Consider the following 27806-nt stretch of genomic DNA (forward strand, 5'->3'; position numbering starts at 1 on the left):
GGGTCAGCGTGTAGTCCGCCCGAAGTCAGCTGGGATCGGCTCCAGCACCCCCCGCGACCCTGTTCAAGATAAACGCTGTTGAAAATGAATGGATGGATTTGGATGAATCAAGTCTCAAGAGGATTTTCTGAATGTTTCACGAATACTACTGAGGTTCCATTTGGTTTTCCATTGGTGTTTTGTGGCTCTCCATGTCATTTTCGTGTTTTCCTCATCTCATGAGAATTTTGCCTGCATGCATAAACAATATATTTACCATTTATTCTGTGACGTTACTTTTCTTCTTGACCTTGCCTCCGTGTGGAAAAATGTAGTTGCTTTGATAATTGTTTTTATTCATGCATAATAATGTTGATTTACTGTACTGTCTCCCTAACAGAGCTGATTGGTGGATCTCCCAATCTGAAAATAAACCATGGTTCTGGTACACTTGTTCTCCAATTATTAAACAGTGCTGGCCTGGCTGACAGACGGTGGCATCGCCTTGATGTGAGGAGTAACAGTAAAGTAAGACAATTATATTTCTGCTTTCCACATATGAATATGACGGGCTGGTAAAGTTCAAACTTTTGATCGGATTTTGCTCAGTTCCGTACCATCGAAAGTAACCTCAGAGTAGAACCAAAATATAATAATCCACATAATTTTATGGTGATTTGAAAATGATTTGTGAAGATGTTCAAGGCTGAGAGAACTGAGAGGACATTCAAATGCAAATACTGAAATATTAATTGCTCTGTGTCAACACACAGTCTGGCTCAAAAATTGTAACACAAGCAACTAGGCATAGAGTGCTCCCCTGCTGTATTAACGTACCAGGGCTGCGCTACCTTGCAGATTTTTTTCTTCTGTACCGGTAATGTATCTACTCATCTATCGCTAAAATACCCGTTATATTGGTAATGTACTCACACATAGGAAAGGAGAGCCACCGTCACACAAAATACCCGAAGAACAGTAAAATACAAACATTCTCAGCACACTCACGCAGGAAGTGGCTCTTAGGTACAGCCCACGGCCAGAAAGTAACACTTTTCATAGCTTGAGCCAACCAACCAACTTCTGTCCAGATTGCTAAAGTTACGCGCGAACCCACCAAGCCCCGCCTCTTAAAGGCCTATATAGAATACACAGGTCCATACAATTTATTTGCATTTTATGCTTGCAATTTTTTATCAAACATGTTCACTATGTTGTTGTAACGTGTATAAATTCGTTTCAAGTGTGTGGGAGGGGTAAAACATACAACAAATTGGGTGTGCCTGTAACATGGGTGTCCCCATTTTAAGGAAGTGCGCTTTACTCTGGATCGATGTTCCACTGCAATTGTCATGGAGACAGAAGGAGTGGACTCTTGGGCAATGACAGAGGACCGCTCCTCCTGTGAAATTCGAGGGACAACACCCAACCGGGACAAGTAAGTTCCATCAGAAACAGCATACAAGACAGCACAGCACCCGAGACAAGCAAATGATTCTCAAGACAAGTATAGTTTAATTCTTTTTGTTTGTTTGTTTGTTTGTTCATGGCCACAGTGGAAGAAATGGTCTGAATGGCACAAACATACACTGTATTATAGCAATAAATACATGACAGATACATCTATTCACCACTTATATGTGTTGTACTCCATATTGTCTTTTACGATGACCCTAGTTTAGCATCCTGTCTGGGCCATAGGATTAAAAGAGACATTCATCAAGTCCTCAAAAATGAAAACGCAGTTGTGCCAATAGATAACAAATGATCTTCATGAAATGTACAGTTGTGCCAACTGATAACAAACGATCTTCATGAAATATACATGTAAACGTGTGAAGACGCATGCCCGTGGCGATAAATCATCCTGAACAATCATCTATCTATCCATTTTCTTGACTGCTTATCTTCACGAGGGTTGAGTTCCCCTTAAGATTAAAATAATTTCAAACATCTAACCTTGGCTGTCCCTCTGGTGTGCTCATTTCTAATCCTACCCAACTTGGCCATGCCTAAAGAAAACATCATCTTCTTTTCTGCACCTCCAGCTCTGCTTCCTGTCTTCAGTGTCTCGAATCCATACATCATGTCTGATCCCACCACTGTCTTATGAAACCTTCCCTTTCATCCAAGCACAAACTCGTCCTTCACTCATTCCCACTTGCTTGTATCAATTTCTTCACCCATTTACCACACTCAACATGGTTCTGGACTGTTGACCCGAAGTCCTCTCTATTCGTAGACAGCCCGGGTGCACAGTAAAAACTGCTGCATCTTGATTTCCGTTTTGGTGCAAGCCTCATTTAGCATGTTGGGGAATTTGGCAGATGGCTCTGAGCCATGCTGGGCGTTCTGGTGTACCGAGGGCGATTATAATTTCACACACTCCCAGCGGACCTGACAATTTGTTAGCTGACAGTAGACTAAACTTTACACCCGCTGGAACTATGTCTAACTATTGGCGCAGGGAGAATACTGCAATTTTGGTGATTTTGATTGAGGTGCAGGAGTCTCAGCTCCGGGAACATATGTGGTGGTTGTCATCGGATTTTATTTATAAATACGACAACAGCGTCCATTGAACCCCCTATCACATTGAGCTTTCAGCACATTGTTCTCTGCTCTACCTTTGTCTTCTGAATATTCCTCACCCCCAACTGCGTTATCTCACCATCCTCTGCTCTCTAGCCTCAATCTCCTCTACCACTATCTTACAGTCAGTAGCTACTTCGGTTGACATCATCACCACAAGATATCATCTACCTGCATGCTTTTACGTCCGCTTTTGTAGCTCACCCTATGTTCCAGCCTCTTCTGGAAGAAGGTGTTCACGACAGCCTTATCCATCCTTTTGTCAAAATCCACTAATGTTTGTCCTTCCAAGATGCTTTCCTGGAAAACAAATTTGCCCATCATTTTTTCCATCACCCGTTTTGTTCTTTCACATGTCCATCACACTCTACACCAATCCAAAGTCTTCCTCCACCTGGGATGCTCAGAAGTGCTCCATCTAGTTCCTTACAGAATTCCTCTCTTTTGTTATTCACACCCTACCTGTGGGACATTACTAATAACATTAAACATGACAGCCTCAAGTTCAGGTTTCACCCTCATAAATTAATCTGACATACTTTTCACATCCTCGACAATCTTAACTAATCTCTTCCTATAATATAAACCCCACTCCAATTCGAACCCGAATCAAGATTTCTCCTTATCATTTCCCCATGTCAACCAACTCCCGATCTTTTCCTGTCATAGTCCCATCATTCAAAATCCCCACTGTCTGGTCTAGGCTCTACGCTTTCTTCTTGACTTTCTGCCTGTGAACCCACTTTCCACCTCTCCGTTTGACTTTGATCCAAAGTAGCTTAATTCCCCACCTGTGCCCTGTAGGTTAATGGCACCGATGGCAGTCTTGTTAACCTGGACCGTGATTGATTCGGTCTAAATTCTTTGGATGAATGCTCAAAATTGTTTGGCAAAGTTTTAAGCCGGATACCCCTCCCGACATAACCCCTCTGCATTTACCCGAGGTTGGGCCCAGCCTACAGTTTGTACGAGCTTGCGTTTAAAAAAAAAAGTGTTTAGAACGTCACTGCAAACCAATTCGTCACCCAGTTTTCATTTCTTCAAACAGTATACCAACACATTTTCTCTGGAGGGAAAATTACTGTTGAGAAACAAATTGAAAACGTGGCATTTCTGTTTTATGGAATCTGTCTGACTACATTCAAAATACAGCAATAAAGCCATCATATTTTTAATCGTAATAACTTGACTTATGTAGTTCTTTTCAAGCGATCAAGGACATTTACCTGTGTCTGCTTATTCTGCAGATGCCTGCTTTTTTCTCATTGCTGTTATTTGTTCTTTAGAGTGTACATTAAACATCAGGAAAATAGTATGGAAGTTCTGTCTTATTATAATGAATGCATGCAGCAAAGGAACCTGCAGTCTGTTTTCGTTTTCCTTCTCCCGTTCGACAAAATGCCCTGGTTTGTGGTCGTGTTGTCAGCCATTTTTCAAAACGAAACAGAACAGGAGCAAAATGTGACCTTTGTTGTCGAGAAGCAGTAAAAGTGATGACGGGCTCAGCCGGTAAAGAATGAAACCATACATTTGAGTGTTGGCAGCTCTTGTGGTTTTGCTTTTTGCTCTTTGCCTTTTCAAATTACATTCTGTTCACTCGTTTCATTGATACCTTTTTATTTTATTTTATTTTATTTTGTTGTCCCAGGTATCTGAATGCAAGTCACGTGTTGCAACTCGGAGGTGTCAACATGAACATATTGTATGAATATCCACAGCTACAACACAAACACTACGTTGGATGTATTAGAAACCTACGTTTGGACAGCAAGGTAATGTTGCAGTAGCTTTGCTTTGTTCTAATTCCCAAGGATGCTCTGGATAAAATGATGGCTGTACAGTACCCATACCCTGCTTTTTTTTTTTTTTTTTTGCTGACTTTTATCATTGTTTGAGAACACAGCTGCCCTAAGGAAACTTCACAGAGCTGCTGTTTATAGCATTATAGCACGTTATATCATGATTATTTGTTCCCCCCATCACTGCATAAGAACAGACGACACCACGCACAAACAAGAAAACCCAAACAGAGGGCTTGTATAGTAAACATAAATAGAATACTTGATTTTTTTCTTGTTCTACATTTCAGTTCAAAATATTTGTCTTTGTCTTACACATTGAATATACATTATTCTCTCAAAAGCTTTAAAGCTATTCGAAAATAAGGGTACTTCAGTCTGAACAGGCAGTTAATTGCAAATCATGCATCGTTGATGAATCTCAAGCACAAGTTGGATGCGATGCATGGTGATGATTAAAAATTAAACAGTCCTTCACTGACAGAATCAACTGGTGTCAATTTGGAGAGTGAACATTAATTATCTGGGAGTTTCAAAGATCAGCTCAGAATGTTTGCATTTTTATTAGCCCTCCCAGAGAGGGAGGGGGAACCTTCCTTATTAGTAGCTTTTATTACTGTGCAGATGTCCGTCTGTTCAAATGTTAAACTAACTCACATCTCTTCAAAATTATGTTTCAGTGCAGCTTCATTGACATTTTGCTGACTTTTATCATTGTTTGAGGAGAGAATGTTAAAACTATTTCAAGGTTGTGCTGCAGAACAAGAATATTGACAACTTGTGCTTCTGGAAAAATATCACTCTTCCAGTTTTGCCTTTGTAGCTGTGCATCTAAAGTAGAAAACAACATCTTGAGTTATTTTCATGTAGTGTATTATTATTTATATATTTTTTATGAATAGTGCAATAGCACTATTTCCCAAAGTTAGCTGGGATAAGCGATATATTGGATGGATCTTTTATTACAGCACTTTTTAATGCCTGCATTTCTTCTAAAATTGCAATTAAAAACCTTACTTGAGCTTTAAAAACATGATTAGATGAGATTTGAATCATCAAAGGCATTTGAATGTTTTTAAAAAGTCAAAAGTAAAAACTATGTTACGCCAAGTGCACATTTGGAACATCAAACTCACACTTGGAAAATCATCACCAGTCACCACTAAGGCCATTCAGCCAACCAAAGTAGAGTCACAGTAGTTACGTGCCAGCAAAGAGCATTCTTTAGCCAGTGGAAAAGCGAGATCTGCCTTTCATGCTTTTTTAAAGCATGTCTGTAAGCAAAGATGCAAACTTACTTTACCTTGGTAATTGCTTTGAAATCAATAGTTACTCGACTGAATTCAGCAGTGCAGACTGGCTGTCTGATCAATCAAGAATGGGACCGGAAATCATATGGGCTGACTCAGCACAGTGGAAGGGATATTGGGACGCTAAACTTTTAGCACTATTGGCTGGACTTCAGTGCCCTACCTCTGCAATATTTTTTATATTGTCCAACTGCGCATTTCAAAACTCATCATATGAAATGCCAGAGATGAACGAATCTATTTTACTCATTTGGTTATTGAAGTTTTGACTCGACATCGGAATCTGCTCCACACACAGCTTGGCTTCTGCTACCAGTCCTTTCAAGAATGCTGGGACTCTCTTCTAGTTGCCCACGCTGAGAGGCGCCATGCATGCTTTTGCCCCCACTTTGTCCCCTGTACATTAGGGTTCACCCCAGTGGACAAGAGGGTAACTTCCCTCCACCTTCCGGTGGGGGGTAAAACTTGTCCTGACTGTTGTTTGCGTCTATGCACCGAACAGCAGTTGTTGATTATTTTTCTTCGCTCAATGTACCATTTGAAGCACAGCATGGGTGCTCTGTAATTAAGCCTCAGAGCTCATTACTCTACACAGGGCTTAGCACAGTTATTTTGAACAACGGACTTGAGAGTGTCCCTAATTTCTAAAGCATGTTTCTCACAGCAATGACGGTTTGCGAGTGTTTGCGCACAGGGCAAATGTTTTTTGTCAGGGTTCGTTCGAGGTTGAGAGACGTTTGCCAGGTATTCGCAAACAGTTTTTCTGGTCGCCTTCAAATTTTGAACACGAACATTTTGAATGTGAAAATGTCTTTGCGGATTGTAAAACTGTCGTCTAATATCCGGCGAACGTTTTTGCAACGTGCAACCTTTTGCAATGTTGAACAAACCTTGATGAAAAACAACATTCGGGACATGCGCAAATGCTCACGAGCCTTTGCTGCTTAGTGCGACACCACCTTAAATGAAATTGCATTGATCTTTGTCACATCATTTCGGCATATGGAGATGGTACAGTACATGAATTGGTGATCACAGAAACGAGGTTGTGCTCCGATTAGTACAATTACATTTCCTGAGCGCACAGAGATGCTGGATTACCGTAGGAACATCTACAAAATGTAGTACTTTACTATGTGCTGTACTATTTGCTCTTGTCCACATCAAAGTACCCAGTTACTCAAATATTTAGAACTGCATCAGTGTTTGATAATTTATTATTATACACACATTTTTTTCCTGCTGCCCCCTTCTGCTCAGCTTTATGACCTGGGTTCTCCAGCTGAATCGGTAAACAGCGTGCCAGGCTGCTCTTTCGCGGATGACCATTGCACCAACACAGAGGAACAACATCAACCTGCCTCCTGCGGCAAGACGGGTCGCTGCAATGTTGAGTGGGGTCCTGTCAGCTGCCAGTGTGAATCGGGCTTTACTGGGCCACAGTGTGACCAGCGTAAGCATTTTGAATCACTGTCAGGGATTGCTGAAGCTTTTTTGGGAAGTTTGGTGTTAGGATGTTTAACCTCAGAGCAAACAATCTGAGATATACCACTCTCCTCCCCAAGTTTCAAGATTGCCCTCGCCCTTGTCCTGCACAAAATAGGCTGCATAGTGCATAGTGATATGCTCACGTACTTCCCAGTTGACGGCTAAAATAATTGAACATGCTTTGTGTGTTCCTGATGGACAAGCGGCACCAGAGTTCTCCTTCGATGGACGCAGCCAGGTTCAGTTCCAGCTGTTATGGTCCCTGCCTGCGAGACAGATAAGAGTCGAGGCTGGGATTCGAACACGTGCCGCCTTCGGCGTTATCTTCAGTTTGCTCTCTCAGGAACAGAGTGAATACCTGCGTTTAGAGGTGAGTCACAACTAGTTCTTCTGGTTTCTCCTCTATGACAGCTCTGATTGTTTTGTCTGTGTCCCATTAAAATGATCATTGGGGCCCTAACAGTGATTGCTTGTCAGATCGAGAGTGGGTAATATTGGGGTTGCTGACATATTGTTGGCTACTGAGAGGACTGCTGATTCACATATGCATTTTCTCCGTAAATTCTGATAGTAGGTCTGCAGATGGTATCTTATAGATGGAAAAAAAAAGGACGCCTCTCTTTGGCTTCCAAGAGAAAGCATGTGCACTGTAATTGGAGAACAGAGTGCACTTGATTGAAAGTCACATCTCTCGCAGTGCACTTGAAGGTTTTGACACTGCTCACTTCATGTTCACGTTGCCACTCTGACAAAACTCCCTTGGAGTGCGTTGTCTACCTAAAATGGCTCCAAGGAGTGGACTACGAATACCAGTCAGGAGTGGCAAAGGGGAAATAATGGTTTTATAAAATTGCTTCGGAAACCTAGTAATGCACCATAAAAATGCAGTCAATTTACACTTTCTTCTCAGTGATGCAATGCTGACAGACAGTACATGAACATTGAGGTTTGTTTTTTTGTTTTTCGGGGGGGTTATTATTCATGGCTTTCATCTCATTTCATGGCATGTCGAGTGCAAACAGCAATGGCTGTTAGATGGTGTTTGGACTGTCACTTTTTATAAAATCACAGGTCAGCTGTACGCACGGAGCCTGTTTTACTGAAGTTGAATTGTAAAACTACCCCACCTTGGAAAACATCTTGTCTTGGTGCTGTTTAATGTTCTGGTCTCACGCCGTGTTCTTCTTTGGGACTGTATGCGACATAAGGAAAACATTGTTGTCCTCTTTCCCTTGTAACTCTCCCTTAGTGACAGTCGAAAGAAGAGTTGTGCTTCTGTAAAAGATTTGATATGTGTCTACAGCAGCACGAGAGAGCCCTTTCATCTTCGCTTGTCTTTAAGAAATAGATACAGGATATCGTAATTGTTTTCTACCGAAGATTGACAGAGGTCAGCAGCACATGAGAGCATGTGTCTGTTGTGTCTGTCTGTGGATTATAGTGGTCAGTTTTTTTTTTAAATTTAAATGATACACTATATATATATTAAAATATATATATATATATATATATATATATATAGATAGATAGATAGATAGATATAGATATAGATTTTATGGGTAGAATTTATGAGAACCATCTAAACTCTTGGGTCCGACATTTTCAGTTCAGTTCATCTGTGTTGTTCGGGCCTTTCGCACATCTCATTCTTTTTCATTTTTTTTCCAAATGAACATTAAGCCAAGATGGCGGCGCGCATGGTTAGGGCAGTGCGTAATGACTCAAACTTGAATTTTATGGGCCATGACATGCGCATCATTTTCTTCCAGCGACGCGGGAGTCAGTTGCAGCGGGGCACATCCTTCTTCCGTCGAAGCTTCTCTTGTTGCATTCATAATAATCCTAACGCCACCATCATGCCACCACCACAAAGTTTTTGTCGAAGACTCTTTGGTACAAAATACATACATACATGACTTGGAAATACAGCTCGCCGGAAATCGCTATGTTCGTGACTGAGGTGTTCTCACAGAAACTAAAGCTGAGGATATGTGATGCTAGCATGCAGCACGTCGACCCTCGTCATAAAAAACTGGGAGGCATGCACACAAACTCTTGTAATTCCTACAGCATTTCCCTGATCTGGATGTAAATATCCCCAAATCAAAGCTGGGAGTCTTCAGTAAAAGCACATCCTCTTTGTTTCATTTAAAATCCATTGTGGTGGTGTTGAGTCAAATAGATGAGAATTGTATGTGTTCCTGTGCCAAAAATGAAGAGATGAAGAAGTTCCTTTATGCATGAGGCTGAGCTCATTCATTCACGTACGATTATCGTCAGGGAGAAAATACACATAATATTCACTCCTCTTTCTCTCATGGATATGAATTATGACACATCTTAGTGTAACCCGTGGTGTCTGACCGCATTGTGTTTAAGAATATTGATGACGCACAGCGGGATTTCTGGTATTGGTTGTGTTTAATTGTCTCACTTCACAAAGCCTGAGCAAAACAGCAGAAAACAATGTCCTCCTTGGCAATTATATTGACATAGCATACCCGTCAAGAGAAAAAGGGCCACACAAACACAACATACCTGACGACAACAGCAGAAAACATTGTGCTCCTCGTCAATTATATAGATACAGTGTTCCCCTACACAAATTATATGGTAGAGCAACGTATTAAAATATTTCCATCCATTCATCCATTTTCTAGTTCGCATATCAGCACAAGGGTCGCGGAAGTGTTTACAGTGTGGTTTTTCTTGTGTGTGTGTGTGTGTGTGTGTGTGTGTGTGTGTGTGTGTGTGTGTGTGTGTGTGTTAATAAGGTGTCCAAATCAATGGGGACTCTGTGAATTTACAGTTCTTTGTCCTTGCTGATTTATTGTTTGTGTATTAATTTTAATATGTGTTTAATAATTTGAAACAATTTGTTTTCACATTCATGTATTTATTATGGACTTTTGAGCAACTTTTAAGTACGTGTTAGTGTGTTTGCGTGTGCTTGTATGTCTCTTGTGGGTTTTTTGAGATGTCTTGCTGAGTGAGCAATAGTTAATGCAGGCTGGGCTGAATGTGAATTATCTTGCCCCTCTGTTTCCAATTAAGATTTCGACATGTAGGAGCTGCAGTTATTGGAGCCCCTCATTGGTTCAGTCCATCGGGTTCATTCAGCCTTAACTGTTGAAGATAATTGTTGGCTTTTGTATACCTTCCCTTTGGGACGACTCCTGCCTCTGCCATGCAGCAACAAACTGAAAGTTAGAATATCCATTTTGGTGGAAGGTTCAGTTTTTGTTTTTTTTTTTTTTGTTTGTTTTGTTTTTTTTTAATTCCTTGACCCCGCCTCTGTTCTGCTGCCCTATATCATATAATGGTGTCATGATCAAGTTCTGTGTTTGCCTGTCCACATCAGTGGAGAATTTGTGCAACCCATTTTTATAGTTTGACTCACTCAAACATACTGTAAGTGATTATAAAGCACGTCATATTTTGTTGGATCAGTCCAAAGCATTACAAATCCATCGCAGAATTACTGTTTTAATCTGGAGTCTATCCGCACACAAAATCTGATGCTTAGCATGCAATTGAATATCTCAGGTTGTTCAGGGATTGCTGGCTGTTTTCTACAATCTCGGAGATGGAGACTACAACTTAACGCTGCCGTTCCATCACCTGGATGACGGCGACTGGCACAAATTGGAGTTGGATCGCTTTGGCCGAGAGTTCACCCTGCGCCTGGATGGGGGCGGTGGGCGTCGAGAGATAATGGCTTCGCCTGGGCGGAGTCAGGAGATCATTATTGACCCCTCTGTTGTGATCCTTGGAAACTCTTTCCCATCGGGACACAACAGAAGCTTCCTTGGTAGGTGGATGCTAATAGGCTAATAGGAAGAGTTCAAAGTTCAAAAAAGTATTTCAGTGAACTAATTGTTGGCTAAATAGCATTACTGAGGCTAATCAATCCTTCAGTTAGCAAGTTAATTTGTAGAGACAAACCATAACAGAGTACCTGGAGGAGTTGACCATCAATTACATTGAGGGACTTGTTCATTTTAAAATGCTGTTACCCTTTTTGATGCATCTTCACGATATGGCTGAGAGGCATCCTTCGGTTTTAGGCTGACAACCAAAAGTGACATTAAGATGATGTGATAGAACTCATTTACCCACAGATTGAAAAGAAAAAAAAATGCAGTACAGATAATGGCGTCCAAAAAACAGTTTAGCCTCAGGGCTGTTAGTGTGTTTGTGTACACGAGGGTACTCCTTGGTCTGCAGATGTGTCATTGACTCAGTTTTAGTCTGTGAATATTTGTTGTGTATTAAAGTTTACCCCCTGCAAAGGATTAAGCTTGTGTGTATAAGGGATTTTGCTGAGATACGTTGTCTTATTGTATATTTGTGGCACTTGTTTCTCCTCCTTTCCAGGCTGCATGCGAGACCTGAGATTAAGTGGTCGATCCATTTCCCTCGACAGGAAGCAGCCTTCAGAGGGGCTTCAGGTGGTCTCTTCTCAGGGCGTATCCCTTGGCTGCTCTTCAGAAGCCTGCAGGAAACAACCCTGCACCCCTCCCCTCGTCTGTGTAGACCTCTGGAGGCAACATGAGTGCAGGTACTGTGAATTTGAAGAATAATACGCAGCCCTTGAAGTTAGCACATACCGGCATGTGCTTTATTCTAGTATGGCTCACACACAACCGTGTTTGTAACCAGCAATACACACACGATGGATGTACAGAGCACAGCCCATACCATTTCTAAGCAACAGCACTCTGCCATGGCAGTAAACTGTTGTTTACTTCTATGTATTATTTATCTGACTGTCTGAGAGCAGAATTGGTGAACAACATGAAACATGGGTGGTGCACCGATCATGAACAGCAATGCAGGACCAGATGTCCGCTTGCTTTTGCACCAGTCCTGCTGTTGACAAAATGAAAATTGCTAATTGTTGGACCAGGTATCCAACCTCAACCACAACTCAAAAGGTGCCGTGTAATTTGCACGCATCTTTCACTCTCGATATCTCTTGTGCACATAAATTTAAATAAATTATTTCAAATTGGCCAAATCTTTTATCGTCAGTCCGGCACTCCATCATCGCTATTTTAACTGCGCTTCTGTCATGTCTCTCTTTGGTAAATTTTAATCTGTCAGTCAGTCCTTCATAGAATCTAAATAATTTCACCAAGATTGAAACACAACCATACAGTTTCATATGCAAATAAATACACATACATAAAAAATATTAGAATCAAAGAAAGATTGTAGATTTGTGCTGTAAGAGCAAAGTGGAGTGACGTCATCGACTTCCACTTCCTTAGCCAATCAAAGCCGGCCATCCCAGGCCCTGCAGTGATCCGACTGAAAGAGAAGCACTCACTCTCACACATTGATGCTGTCCTCTCTAAGAAACCCCCGCGAAGAAACACACGATGTAGGCAGGGTGTGTCTCTGTCAGTTGTCAGCAAAACGGGCATCTGTCATTGACGGACTGACGGACCTTCCGTCAGTACTGACAGAATGCCCACCTCCGTGACAGATGTCTACCTTAGAACAAAGAACTAAGCAGCATTTCTCACTGTATTGGCAGCACGTTGAAAGTCAGCAAAAAAGACTGAATGTTCAAATGTCCAAATTTCTGTGACTACAGCACAGCCTTGGGACCCGGAGCTGCTGAGAGCAAGCAAGATGCAGAAATGAAAAATATTCAGCAGTTTTGTATGAATGAGGGCCTACTACTGAGAAGCCAATCTGAGCCTCTTTGTGCCTTTTCACCTTTTTTTTTCAGACAGTGAACAATTGACTCGCTTTCAGTGGCATAGCTTTGAATGTGATTGAACCTCCAAAAAACATTTCATGAATTTTTTCCCTTTTGCCAGAGGTTTCAACACAATGGATTTGAAAGACTGTTCTGACACCATCTTCTGATTTCATTTGATCAATAGCAATTTGGCAAATTACCAATCAAAGCGAAGTTTGCTGCTTGTTCTTCATCAGACCTTCTCTGCCTTCTGGTTTATCTTTAGTTTTTATTTTCCCAGAGAATCTCTCTGTCTGCGTGTTTTGGATCATTATCGGTCTGTATTCACTCGGGCCATCCTATCAGTTTTGCAACATTTAGCAGAAGCAGACGCTAGAGTAGCCCAATACCCTTCAGTATTGAGCCAGAGCTTTTTTTTTAAGATGTTTTCTATTAAGTTCTAATCTCTCCTCTCTGTTCTTGAGCCTTACCAGTAGTTTGCACCTTGTTGTAAACCTTCAGTATTTACATTCATGAAGGCGTCGCTCGATTACTGACTTTGACAATGATATATCTTCCTCTTTAAGCGTGTTCTTGAACTGACCCGATGTTTTACTCAACAAGGAGAAAAATATGCAATCATGCACTTTATTTGTTGTTGAGCTTGGGGATTCATTTCTTCTATTTAGATTGTGGAATTGTTTGTGTGTGCAAGGCTTCTTTTGCTTTTCTTGCTTAATGATGGCCTTCTTCATCATCTCATCTTCTAGAAACATTACCTCTTTACGGTTGTACATCGACGCTCCCACTGCGCAGTTAGCAAATGCAAATACATTCAAAACATCATCGTTTTCATCATTTTATCCGCAGAATTATGACACAAAAACACGGCACACATTAAGTAGGTCATTAAACTCATAAACTGCCAGCTTTCTTTTGTCTGAGAGTATGAAAGAATGCCCTTGGCCTACAAATTATTGTAGTTGGTGTACTCTTCTTAACTTCAAACCAGGGAGGATGCAAGGATGCTGCCCCACCACTAAGCTGAGTCACCTTGAAAAAGACAAAAGTGAAACAGACTCGCTTCTCTAATCACCCCCCCCCCCACCCATTACTTATTTGGAATGAAATAATACTATAACACATCAGTGGTTCTTAACCTGGGTTCTATCAAACCCCAGGTCTTCGGTGAGTCACTTTCAGAGGTTCATCATAGAGACACACACAGTTTGTGTGTGCGTGTGCGTATGTGCGTCCATCCACCCAGAAAAAGGCCTTTTCACACTGCACTTAGCAGGTCGCAGCGCGTCATCGACCAACCCATTCATTTTGTATGTCCAATCTTTTTCGAGGATGGTAGGCATAAGAACAAAGAAAAGGAACAGACTTTGTTGCGAAAATGATGAATGATGAATATAAGTGATATAAAATGATATGAGTCTTGGCAGGGTGAAAGGCAATACCAAAAAGTCACATTCACCACATCACTTCTGAATGCTCGGCCTTCCTGTATGGAGTTTGCATGTTCTCCCCGTGCCTGCGTGCACAGCAAATGATTGGCCTTGTCAGTTACGCCTTCTGTCTCCTATTGGTTGTTCTTACTCAAATTAGAGGTACATACATACACACATACCTACTGCATACGTATGTACATACAGTTCATGTTATGCATACATGAAATACAATGTACAGTATTTACAATTAAGAGTGCATTTCCAGTATGGTTTTTACAAAATTATCAAGTATGTATAATTGAGCCTCTCGTCTCATTTTTCATTTCCTTTCTAAACAGGTGCCCTCCAGGTCACATCACTAAGGAGAGCTCTTCAGGCAAAGCATGCGTCTATACACTTTGCGCCAGCCGTCCGTGTCGCTATGGCACTTGCGTGGCTCATTCCCCCTCACGTTACACTTGCCGATGCAACGAAGGATACCGTGGACGGCACTGCGAGGTGACGCTCGCCATGTTCCATAATGAAGACGGGAATAGCCTGAGCCTGAGCTCCATGTTTGCCATCAGCATCTGTGTGATGGCCTTTCTAGGTAGCTATGTTGACTATGTGCTCTTCCATTTGTGGTGACTTTCCATTTTCTTGTATTATGTCATATTGACATACTTTTGTTTGCCTTCTCATTCTTATTAATCATTTGGGCTTGTAACTTTCTTTGTTAACGTAACGCTGCTATCCAAAACATGTACTGCTTTAATTTGCCATCCCTGTGTGTGTGTGTGTGTGTGTGTGTGTGTGTGTGTGCGTGTATGTGTGTGTGTGTGTGCGTGCGTGTTTGTGTCTGTCTGTGTGCGCGTGAATGTGTCATAACTGTTTCTTCACATACAAGCAGCAGAATTTGCACTCTTGTGCCGAATTAAGGGGCCTCTATTATAAATTAGAAGGTTAAAAACATATCTGCATTGCAAAAGAATCATCAAGGGGACCCGTTGCATGTCGTGATTTGTGAATGACAGGAAAGTCCGAAATATCTCTTGAGAATCAGCAAGCTTCTTTATTTGTTTTTTTCTATATTATTCCTCTCTTTTGTGTCCCCTGTCGCTTCCAATGTTACACTGTGGATTCAAAAGTCATTTTCACTCTCAGCCTTACCTTTCATCTGTCCAAATCATTTAATAGCCAAGTCTTGCCTCATTCACTTGTCCTAGAATGTTTTTGTCTTTCCTTCGAAGTACTGTGTGTCCGATGGATGTGTTACAGGTATACTGTGTAAATATATCGAACTTTGCAGTTTCACTTCATTTTCCAAGCCCCAAAGACTCCCCCAAAGCCTTTCATTGGGCTCAATCTTTCCACAACACGTTTACTTCACCAATGCAACGGTTGTAGGTGGTCGAGTCGAATTTTTGCCACAGCACATCCCTGAGTTGTAATTAATGGGAGGCAAAGAAGCTAATTGCTAAGCTAACATGTTGTCGTGAAACACCGGAATTAAGTGCTTGGGTGATCAAGTAGTTTTTTTACACATAGGGAAACCGCGTTGAAGTGGAGCGTATTCAACTTCGCACAACAAAATAGGAGGCAATTTAATACGCGTCCACTCTAACCCACGTCAGCCGGGAGGAGGCACAGAGAAGTTTAAAGGTATATTAATATCCTTTAAAATATTTATATATTAGTATCAATATCAGTGATGTTATTTCTCTTCACGATTGAGGCCCAAGTTTTGATTTTGAGCTCTGATCATTTTTTTTCAAAAATCAATTTAGCTTTGCTAAAAGACCACAGGACCCATCTAGATAAACTGAGTTCAAACTGAAAATTTATATTTGTGGTTGAAATTGTACCACTGAAAATGTTTCTAGACAAGGACATACAGTTTGCTGCTATGCACAATGCAAATTTATTCAATAAAAGGAGTTATTTAGATGAAAAGAAAATCTGTTGTTGATCCCTTTTATTGTCATATTTTTATTGTTTAACAAAACCTTGAAAAAAAAAGATCCTCATTGATTGACAAATCAGTGTTCCCTCGCTACTCTACTGCAGGCTTCACGAGTTTTACCTTGCTATTTTGCGGGGGTTTTGTGCTTTTTTTTCATTCAAGTCAGACCAGCCCAAAAATGGGATGACACCGTTATGTAATTGAGAGCATTATGATTTTGGATTGGCTGAGGAGCTTCACTTTACCATTTCTAATACAGTCCACATGCAACTGTACAGCTATTTCAGTCGAAACAATGTTGTTGAATTACATAGTGCAAGTACTTGTTTTCTTTATTTTGCTTGCAAATGAGAGCATTATTTTCCTTACTAATGCCATCAACTCTAGATTGCTATTACAGTGAAACTCCTCTACAACGAAATCATGTTTGCAGCAAGAAATTTTTCACAACAGGGGGTTTTTCACTGTAGCAAATTTGATCTCAGATGTAAACACACACACACCCACACACACAAACGTATGTGTACACGCACACACAAACGTTTGTGTACTCTATTTTTATTCCAATAGTACATAAGTATGAGCACACACTTATTTGACACTTCATATTGTCAGTGTAGAAAGAAAAAAAGGGAAAGAAATTGCGAAATTTACGATCAGCATTCACTTTCACTTACATCAATTTCTTGGATAATGTCTTTTATTTTGCTTCCTCCGTCTTTCATTTTGATCACTTTTACCCTCTCTTCCAGCATCAGAGCTCTTCTTGTCTTAGCTGCTTGACATCAAAAGGTCCGTTCTTAGCTGCTTGACATCCAAAGGTCCGTTTTGTAGCCATTTTAGCAATGCAACGTTCTTGCTGCGTCTGAAGCTAACAATAACAAATACTTCCTGGACTACCGCGCATGTGTAAACCAGTGTGGTGGTTGCTGTTGCCTTTTCCGAACGAAGCAGTAGAGGTCGCTGTTGGATTAGACTTCGTTGTAGTGAATCTCGTGGCAAGCAAGAGCAGAGAAAAAGATTTAGTATAGCGCAACAGGGTTTTTTTTTCGTTGTATGGGGGGCAGGAAAATGGGAATGGTGTTAATGCATGAAGATTTTTTCACACTAGGAGGTATTTTCGCCCGTGTAGGTTTCGTTGTAGAGGAGTTTCACTGTATTTGTCTTGTGGTAAAATACTACACGTCAAGTGACTGATATAGTCCCCTCTAGCAATGAGCCAGCAAAGGTGCGGAGTCCCACCACCAGTGGAAACAATCTAATAAAAGTGATGCTGGATGGCCTCGTAACTTGTGTAAGATCTTGGAAGGTTGACTTTATATAACCAACCTCGTCCACTGCCGTTGCCTTTTAAATATGTATGTGCTGATGCCCCAGTAGCACACACCGCACTTAAAAAGACAAACTAACACTTTTCGTCATGGTTAAGTTAATTCCAGAGGTCCATGGGGCAATGTCTGGTCCTCATAAAGGTAGAAGGGCAAACGTGTGTGAGTGCCTTGAATGCTGTTGCTGTCACTGGTCTCTGTAGGCCGCCATGTTGTTTATGAGTCTTAGTGTCAGAGACAGACTTATAAAATGCTTGGCCTGCTCAGTACATGGCCCCCGCATCCATAACAGACTCTCCTGCAAGCCATGTGGCCTATGTTGGGACTCTTACTGCCGCACTGGAAAGTGAAATGTATCGAGCAGACCTTAACATATGATAATGGTTTCAAATTAAGATCTACCTGCACACGCTCATTCAAAAAAAGTGCTGTCCAATTAAAGTAGGCTGACACAGTAGCAGAGAAGTCGGTATGAGCAGGTAACGCCAACTGGTGCATAATATTAGCTAAAAAAAAAAGAAAAAAAAAAAAGAGTCTTTTTTTGACTAATCCAATTCCACACCTTTTAATAAAGCAAGGTGAATAAATACAGTCCCAGAATTAAAGGATAAAGCTGTTTTACGTCATGAAATGTCCTGATTTTGGGGGGGGGGGGGAAATAAAATGGATAATGATTGTTCCATTGTACAGTATCTACCTATTTAATGACCAGGTTTGTCAGGGCAGGAAACGCAGCCGTACAAAGCGCTCACATCCAGTACACACTCTACTCACTTGGTGCTAAATTAAAGGGGGACTCCTGCTCTGCCTCAGTGAGCATTAAAAGTTAAAATGATCATCCATTATTAAATTTTACATAAGGCATCACAGATGAACTGGGGTGTGAATTCGGCGTGTATTGACTGAGTCAGGCTTATGTCTGAATAGCCAAGCCTCATTAGCCTGTCGTCAAATGTTCCCATTTGTGAGCGAAGAGTGGGACAAATTAGCTTCGCTCGTGGGCTATGGATCATGTAAAGTGTCTGCTTTATCCCCTGAAACTAAGTGATGTTTTTCCAACTCTTGCCCATCTCTCACCTGTCTCATTTCCTTCTGTTGCCTTATCAGTTTTCTTCCATCCCTTATACGTCCTCTCACATATCATGCTGTCTCGGTACTCTCTACTCCTAATTAACCTCAGACTGCAGTTCCAGCCAACAGGGTCAAGTGTTTTGATCAAGACGTTGTGGTTGTTTTCGCCAACTCATCCATAATGCACAAAGCAACACGGGCCACGGTAGCCCTTAGAAGGCCAACGAGACAGCAGCATTACGGATGGATGGATGGTTGTGGTGTTTGTGTCCACCCCGAGTGATTATTGATCACGCCACACAACTCTTGCACATCTCACCCCGGAGTAGGCGGTGGATGCAAGCATAAACTCGTGACGAAAATTGTCCAAAGGTTACACTACAAGCACCTCCGCATTGCGCATGAAATATTTGATGTTATTTTATGATCAGCTCCTGTAAGCAGTGGAGGAGCATAGCTGAAGTGTCAGGGGCACTCATCAGGATTTGTGGTATTTTCGGCGATGTTATCTGGGCCCGCTCAGACAACTAACACCCAAATGCAGAGGTGTGAAAGTGAAGTTGCACTAAATGCTAGAGATTTTAATTAGGAAAGGCGTTTCTGTGTGGTGACTTTATAATGAATATTTGCCTGTCCAAATGGCCTCAGAGGACTGCTGGTGCATTCTTCTCTTTTGAAGCAAATGACTGTACATTGAACTAATGTGATTATCCTGCATTTCTCTGACGACTTCCAATTACACCGACGCCTCGAACGCTGGAAATGGTTCCCATCTAGCGTGGGAGATTAAATAAAAAACGAGGGCAGGTAGAGGCCACAGAAGTACTAAAAAAACAAGGACGCTGCCTTACTTAATGAGTAATGAATTGGCGAGGTGAGGGAAGCAACCAACGTAACTACAGAGAGAAAAAAAATGGGAAAAAAAACAAGTGTCGGTGTTAAGGAGTAACTCAACTCAACTTAAATGTATTATACTGTAGAAAGGAAAGAAAAGGGAAGGGAAAACGGGTGCGATTAATTGACTTTAAAGGTCACTCCACCATGTTGTATAATTCAGCACACAATTGCTTTGATTGATATGTACGCTTCAGGACTTTGCCACGCTCGGCTCTGGCAGGATTCCACTGTGCGCGCTCAGTCAAGCCGGCGAGGTTTTGACTTAAAGTAGGGGAAGGGTAAAGATTCAGTCAAGAGGCCTCCAGGGAGCTGCTGTCTTTGATAAGACAGGGAACGTATAAGTAAAAGGGTGCAAGGGCCTCTGTGACTGTGTCCTACCAGTACAATCAGAAGAACCACTGGATCTTTTTGGCTCAAATTATAGCCTGAAAAATGTCAGCCACGTTGCCATGCAGTGTCTGCTTTTTCAAAATGATCACGTTGTGCGGGAAGCACATGCTGTTCCTTCACTCTGTGTCGCGTCATTCACCACATTCCACTCATTGTGTACATTTCATTTACACCTTCATATATTCGATATACTTCCTGGATGGGAGAGAGGCGGGCAACCCAAAGCTAACCTGCTCTCTGGCACCCCTCAGTGTTGATGCTGGGCCTCTTTTTGTACTCCTGCTGGAGGAGACACAAGGGCCTGAAAGAGGGCGTGTACCACGTGTCGGCGCACCACGGCGAGTGGGAGGACATCCGGGAGAATGTGCTCAACTACGACGAGGAAGGAGGAGGCGAGCAGGACCAGGTAGCAGGCGTTATAAAACGCCATTACTTTTTGAAGTATATGTATTGCCGTTTGTTTTCTATGTTGACATATGCCTACTCAGTGGTGAGCAGACATGGCCAGCAAGGCCTGGTCTGCTTGACTAAACACTATCACAAGCACTGACCCACGTTTACAACCTGAATTATTTGAGGACCATTTTTCTTGGCTGCACTGCTTTGGTAGGTTTATGTGGCTGTTGGGTCGCATCAGATTTCTGTCACAATGTGCTGCCAATCTAATCTGCCCAGTGCCATCAAAATCAGTAGTCCTGGTCAATATTATTTAAAGTAGATTAGCAATGGGAACCAATCAGATTTCAAATTTCAAAACGTGTAACTTCGATGAGAAATACATATATATAGCAATCTGCACACATTCATATATGTAATAATCATCATCCCTGGTGAGTGTGATGTACTGTATTTTATTTAAATGTGTTATATTTTTATTCACTTATTAAATAGATTTGAATGCTGAACTGCTCCAAACGATATATGTGGCACAGCTGTGTGCTGTATATTGCATTTTTGTACAATATCGATGGGTTCCATGGTATGAAGAAGTAGATGAACATGGGTGGGGCGGCACAGTGGGCGACTGGTGAGCGTATCGGTCTCGCACTGTGGAGGTGCAGTGTTCGATTCCTGTGTGAAGTTTGCATGTTCCCCCCGTGCCTGCGTGGGTTTTCTCCGGGTATTCCGGTTTCCTCCCACATTCCAAAAACATGTGTGGCAGGTTAGTGCAACATGCTAAATTGTCTCTAGGTGTGATTGTGAGTGTGAATGGTTGTTTGTCTTTGTGTGCCCTGCAATTAGCTGGCAACCAGTTCAGGGTGAGGATAAGTGGATCAGAAAATGGATGGATGGATGGATTAATATGGGTAAATCTTGACTGAAAGCTCAGTTCCAAATGGATGGCCTGCCACTGGCCGTACTTGTAAGACTAATAATAATAATAATAATAATAATAAAAATAACGTATCGTTGGTTCCACAGTCCCAAATTAATGATATCTGATTCTGATTATAAAGAGATTGCTATAGATGCATTAATATAGCAACATGTATGTATTAAATACCCCATTTCTTATTTTTGTAACTACATAATACCATTCAGTCATCCATTTTCTGGTACCGTTGAGGGTCACGAGTGAACTGGAGCCCATGTCAGCCGACAATCGAGACTGGTGCTCACATCCACTCTTCAGAAAACATAATTAATTTAATTTTAACTTGACTTGACATATATTGGAATATATTATATGAATGTATGTTCCACAATATGAGTAAATATGTAAAAGCTCTTTTATTGAAGATCATATAATGAATATGTTGCACTGAAGGATGCGATTTGTTTTTCCAGTTGTTGAGACATTCTGGCTCCAATACTATTGCAACATTGCATTGCTGTTAACACTACGGGCTACAACATTGAGTGGGTTGAGAAGTGTCAGACACTTTTTTGATTTAGAGTGAAATCAGCACTTCCAGGAATGGAATAATTATTGTGTTATCCACTTGTTCTCATCACACTATTGTCCATGGATTGTTTTTTCCTTATGTCCATCCTGTTATCAATAAGAAGAAAATCTGCTCTGTTCTTCAACTCTGCAAGTGTTCAGTGTGAAATCCAGTTATGAATCCAGGATATCCAGCAGAGAAGTCGCATACTTTTGGATATGTTCTGTCTGATTTGGCCACAGGCCGATGGCCTATTCTGCATACCTGCATTGTCAGCTCTGACTCAGACCTGTTGAGTGGCAGGATGTCTGATTTCTTTTCCGAGCCGCACTCCATCGGGAGCAGCCTTGCTGCCTTTGATTCACAGAAAGCCGCCGGGCAAAATTATGTTGAGGTCCTGAACAAAAGTGGAAGTGAAGCAGAGTTGACGGCCTCAAACAAAAGTGGAGCATTTGACTTACAGCAGTGTCTTAAGTGGATAAAGAAAATAAATTTGATTTGCTGATGCATTCATATATATATATATATCTCAGAAGTTGAATTAATGCAAGAGCAAGGACTGGCTGCATCTGTGGTGGCAGTTATGATGCGAGACAAAAAATATCTCTTTTCTCTCCTGGTTTGATCACATAAATAGACACCATTGATGTGAACGGAGCTGAATGTAGTGACAGTAACTATAGTTCTAGTAAACATTTACGTACTTACAAGCAAAGAATCACCGAGCAGCAGTGGGAGGAAGACACACACTGACTGATGTCTATCTTATTCAGTTTTCACTCTGGATTTTGACATCAGGGCTGTCATCTGGCAGACATTTTGACTTTTTTTTGTTGTTGTTGTTTTCTCCATATTTATTTGTTTCAAGTTCTCGATTGTATTTCACTTTTGCTGCACTATTTACCTGCTATACCCTTTTTTATTTATAGACTTGTTCTGAATGAAAACTAATGTTATTTTTACAAAAAGGTGATCCAAATGGTTATATTACATTTGTTACGATGAAAGAGGCAGCCACACAGTGTCACATGATACATGAGTAAATTCCTGTGGACCATTTTACCCACTCTTATACTGTATTATAGTGAGTTATTTGTTTTTGGATAGCACACAGTGCCATCACTCAGGAAAAAAAAGACAAGGATTAAGGACAGAGCTTACATTATTAGGTTTTCATTTTTTCTCCCGATTCACTAATGTGCTATGTGACAAATTTAAGCCTTTACATTGTTTTGGTAAATATTTGAAATGATGTGAATAGTTAATACCTTATATCAAAAGAAAGGACACCTAATTAAGCCCACAAGAAAGCTATGGATTTGTCATGGTTTTGTGGTGTGAAAGGAATGAGGCAGGCAGGACCCATTAGCAGGGAAAGCACTAAATAGCGCAAGAACACCAGCTATCCATCCATCCATCCATCCATTAATTTTCTCAAGTACTTGTCTTCAACAGGGTTGCACATTAGTAATGCTCCCCCACCACCCACCGAGTATGCCACATGAAAAAAAAATTATAAATGAAAACGAGTGTATTTCAAGATATATTTTCACCAAATTTTAAATGCATAAGAGAAATGTAGAGGTAATGATGAATAAAGTTGTTTTATTCATCTGTGACATGTTTTCTGCCCGGAGGATGCAAAAATCTTACGGAGTCGTTCGCTAAATTTTATACAGTACATGTTCAGTAGCTGCTCTTCATTGAAGATACGGAACCATATTGGGGCGCACATTTCATGTGCCCAGAGACGAATGTTGATGGATTTACATTTGGCCCCCCTTCAACCAGCCATATAGGGCCGACATCACATTTGTGCGGGTCTTGCCCGGGCCTTATCGAATAGACATGCAAAATGGAAGTATACTCAACATAAATACAAACAGACTACAGTATATATATATATATATATATATATATATATATGTGTATGTATGTGTGTGTGTGTGTGTGTGTGTGTGTGTGTGTGTGTGTGTGTGATGTGTATAAATACAATTAATATGATACCCCAGCAGCGTCATTCATTTTCAGATTGCACATAGGACACACGCATACAATCACTATCAAATTTACAATCAGCTCCCTAAAAGCCAGGCATGTGAGTCACTTAGCTGAAATTGAGCTATACAAAAGGCTGCTAATTCCACCATTTTAAGAGTGGCGGTAATAGCTGCTTCCCCTCTTTGCAATCAGATAATTAATTAATGGTCTAATCAATGGTGCTGTTGTTGCCAGCTTCTCCTCCTTCCAGCTGGATCTTCATCTCTGTGTCAAGAGCAGTTTCATTTGCTGGCGCATGAATGAGCTGAGCTAGATTTGTGTCATGTGGCACTGCTGGTTTCCATTAGCTCTGAAGTTCCTAAAAAGATTCCACAGGATGCTAATTTATTAAATTCAGTCGCGGCTCTTTTTTCTTTCAGAATGCTTTCAACATGGTGGAGCTGCAGCGTTCCCTCCATCCGAGCCCAGCACAGTCGCTTCGCTACAGCTATCCGCAAGGCATCATCTCCTGCCCCGAGAATAAGCCCCCGCAACCGGACAGCAGGAAGGGGCTGTCGAACGGGAACTTGAACGGCAGCGCCATCATCGCTCTCCGTCTGGCCGTACCGCCCTCAGAGAGCGAGATCCTGTCATCCCCTCTGACACTCCGTCGCTCCAAGAAGGCCCTCTCCTTCTCCAGCCAGGACCTGGCCCGCTACCTGTGCGAGGTCATCAGAGACATGGAGGACCCGGAGGAACGCGGCACCAGGACCACACCCCGTCGTCCATCTGGGAAGGAACGCGGCCTGGCGGCGGTGCGCTCCCTTAGTGCATCTCAGGGTACAGATATGAGGAATCAGGGCCCCCAGAGCAGCAGGATGGATAAGTTCAGAACCCTCCAAGCGATGGTCAGTGACCTTAGGGGAGACTCCAAGCCTTCGGAGAGCCAGAGAGATAAAGTGAAGGAGACCAGAGGACAGCTGTACTGCGGGAAGAGTGGATGAGACACTTGAACAAAAAAAGAAGGTGCATACATCCCAAAGTTGCTGATAAATCCCAAAGGGAACTGATGATGGTGAATTTGGATGCTGCAGGCGTCCTGAGTTCTGAGTCAATTCTATTCTAAATGTACTGGATTGCTGAAATTTTGAGCTGTGAACTTCTTGGATATCAAATGAACGAACTAATGTGATGTATTGTTTACTTGGCATTGCACTGTACAGTAAAAACTCTACAGTTAGCACTTTTGGAAGCTGCTTGTGTCAAAAGTATACTCAACAAAAAATACTAATGAAAGATTTTGTTGAAAGCTTTTGTCTCTGTTACTTGGTTCCTAAATTTACAACAACAACAACAAATTGCAATACAGTTTTGGGAAACTGCTTTGTTCAAGCCCAAATTTAACGTTTAAGAATGGCAGAGAGCCTGTCAGCACAATAACCTGAACAAACGAGTGTGTAAGAGTTGTGTTTCCCTGTATGATGCAAGTGGTGGTCATAGCATCCACTGACAGGTTGTCTGCCAACTGAATATGTTCTGTTTGAAGCTTTTGTTGAGGACGGAAGGAATTTACTAACAAGGAATTCATGAACACTATCAACCAGTCCAGAGCATGTCGGCGCTAATCTTGACTCATCTGCCAGGTGAATGTATTACGGCATTGTGGGGAGTGTTTAGCACGTCTTCCTCCAAATCAAAAGGTTCGAAAGATCTGTGTTTGAATCTCTTGTCGAGCATGTTCTCCGGACACTCCGGCTTCCATCCACGTTTGAAAAATCTGCATGTTAGCTTGATTGAAAACTCGAAATTGCCCATAGATGCCGATGTAAATGTGAATGGTTGTTTCTTTAAGTGCCCTGTGATTGACTGGTGACCAGTCCTGGGTGTACCCTGCCTTTCAACCAAGGTCAGGTGGGATAGGCTCCAACCCACCCATCACCCAAAAGAAGCGCTGTCAATAATGGACGGATGGATGGATGTCTTGAATCCATGAGAAGTCACAAGAAAAGTGTTGATGTTTTTGTTGAGTGTATTTGTCATAAAAGTTGTTTACATAAAAGTCTGCAAGTGGCAAGTTGACCATTCAAGTGACTCATGAAACCAGTCATGTGATTACAAATTATTTTCTTCATTTGCTTTTTCAATTTCTTTTTGAATAAACGAGTAGCTTTGATATTATTTGGAGTTTGGTCGACACGGGTTTACATAATTCATGATTTCATCTGATTTGAAGCCCAAAAGTGCTCAGCAGACAGAAAGCACAAGACAACATTCTTGTCATATAAGCAGAATGTGAATAATCCGCTCGAGTTAATCTGTCTGGCTTCATTGCTGGCAGTAACTGATGATGGCATCAACACAAATAATACTGTACTGTGTTTTCGGTTTACCAGCTACAAGACAATATAATTTTTAAAAAATAAGAAAAAACTGTTGATTTTACAATGAATTATGTCAAGCCACTGTAACCTTGTGGCCTAAATTCCGGAGCTTGGAATACCCGACAGACGTACCGAACCTTTAAGTGGCCTGCATTCGATTTGAATGGTAGTGACATCAAACCTCACAGGGACAGACCTTATGCATGCCTCTTTGTGCTCTTTGTAGACACCCACATGTGCTTAATGCATCATGCGACCAGATATGAGAAGCTAAGAGGATGGTTTTACACTCCCTGAAGTATTTAAGCTTTACATTTAGATATTGCAGAATTAATGGATCTCCTATGCATAAGTAAAATCAGATTAGACATGATGAAGCAGTACATCTGCTCCCTATTAAAATTATTAATACGCATGTTTGAGTCACTTGTTGCTCGGCTATTATTGAGTGCATACTGCCCCCTGTTGATAACCAGTTGCAACCACACTAAACATGCGTTACTGGAGAGATTTGATCAAACGCTGTGGAATAGAAGGATGCTTCAGCTCTGACCACATGAAAAACAAAATTTAAAGTTTTAAAATAAAACCGGTTGTTAAAACATAGCACATCATTTTTTATGAACTCTAAAAGGCAATGTAGGATCAACTTACAATTATTTAGAACAATGCTTATTCCCTGCATGCCTATCATAATCAGGAAACCAGAAAGGGCACACTGAAGTCATGTTTTCTAATTTTGGCTACCAAATTAAAAAACAGAACAAAACAATAATGAGTCAGATTCTAAAATTTAAATGTTGGAACTCGATATAACACTCATGAAGCTATCAGGCTTTATGAATCTGTCAGACTGTAGAGGGCACTGTAAGTCAAATAAGAGGGGGAACTACGCGAATTGTAAACTGAGAGATAACAATAATCATAGAGTTACTGTGATTTTATTCATCTCAACTGTTTACCCCTTTTATATTTTGGCATGGGTAATTGCAAAAAAAAGTTATGCAAGTTCAACTATTACTAATCGTAAAACTTAAAAACAATAACCTTTGAAGACTACTGCGTTTTACACAGTGGCGGACCCTGAGGGCCAGCAAGGCCTTCTCTGCTGGCCTAAACATTCTCAGAAAAGTAAATTTACTTTTATGTATTTTATGTTATTTTATAATTTATGTTATTTTGTTTTCATAAATATGTAAACAAAATTATTCTCTGTATTCTTTACGTTGTATTATTTCCACTTAGTTGAGTGGCTTTCAATGTTATTTTAAATAACATTGAAAGCCACTCGATAAATAAGTTATTTATTATGGTAGAGTTTTTAACCAATCATATTTCAGCTAGCTGTATTGCCAGGTAAATTACATTTGCTCGGGGCCTTCAGATTAAACAGAGCAGGCCCCTGTGCGCTGTAAGTGAACGGGCACAGTCAGGTTTCAATAGCCAATCAGATCACGAGTCTGAGACTCGTGATCTGTTACCTGTATCCTGACTTGTTCTCGTCTGCGTACTAGGGCTAGCGAGAAGGCCTTACGTCGAGACTGGCCGTGCGCGTTCGGTGATTGGATTAGCGCCTTTTCTGTTTCCTGAGAATTGTATCCTGACTTGTTCAATAAA

General features: G+C 41.2%; 1 protein-coding gene across 1 annotated transcript in view; it reads left to right on the plus strand.

The window, feature by feature from the left end:
- LOC109530514 (neural-cadherin-like) overlaps positions 1-25166 on the plus strand; it is a 124905-nt gene extending 99739 nt beyond the window's left edge. Inside the window, exons 24-33 of the mRNA XM_019894331.1 lie at positions 380-507; positions 1290-1417; positions 4220-4343; positions 6941-7133; positions 7372-7538; positions 10715-10979; positions 11546-11729; positions 14653-14903; positions 20194-20348; positions 24249-25166. Of these exons, the coding sequence (XP_019749890.1) occupies positions 380-507; positions 1290-1417; positions 4220-4343; positions 6941-7133; positions 7372-7538; positions 10715-10979; positions 11546-11729; positions 14653-14903; positions 20194-20348; positions 24249-24812 (2159 nt within the window). The 3' untranslated portion in view covers positions 24813-25166. The remainder of the gene's footprint in view (positions 1-379; positions 508-1289; positions 1418-4219; positions 4344-6940; positions 7134-7371; positions 7539-10714; positions 10980-11545; positions 11730-14652; positions 14904-20193; positions 20349-24248) is intronic.
- The last annotated feature ends 2640 nt before the right edge of the window (positions 25167-27806 follow it).

The sequence above is a fragment of the Hippocampus comes genome, unplaced genomic scaffold (assembly GCF_001891065.2).
Source record: "Hippocampus comes isolate QL1 unplaced genomic scaffold, H_comes_QL1_v1.1 scaffold104, whole genome shotgun sequence".
In the NCBI taxonomy this organism is placed as follows: Eukaryota; Metazoa; Chordata; class Actinopteri; order Syngnathiformes; family Syngnathidae; genus Hippocampus; species Hippocampus comes.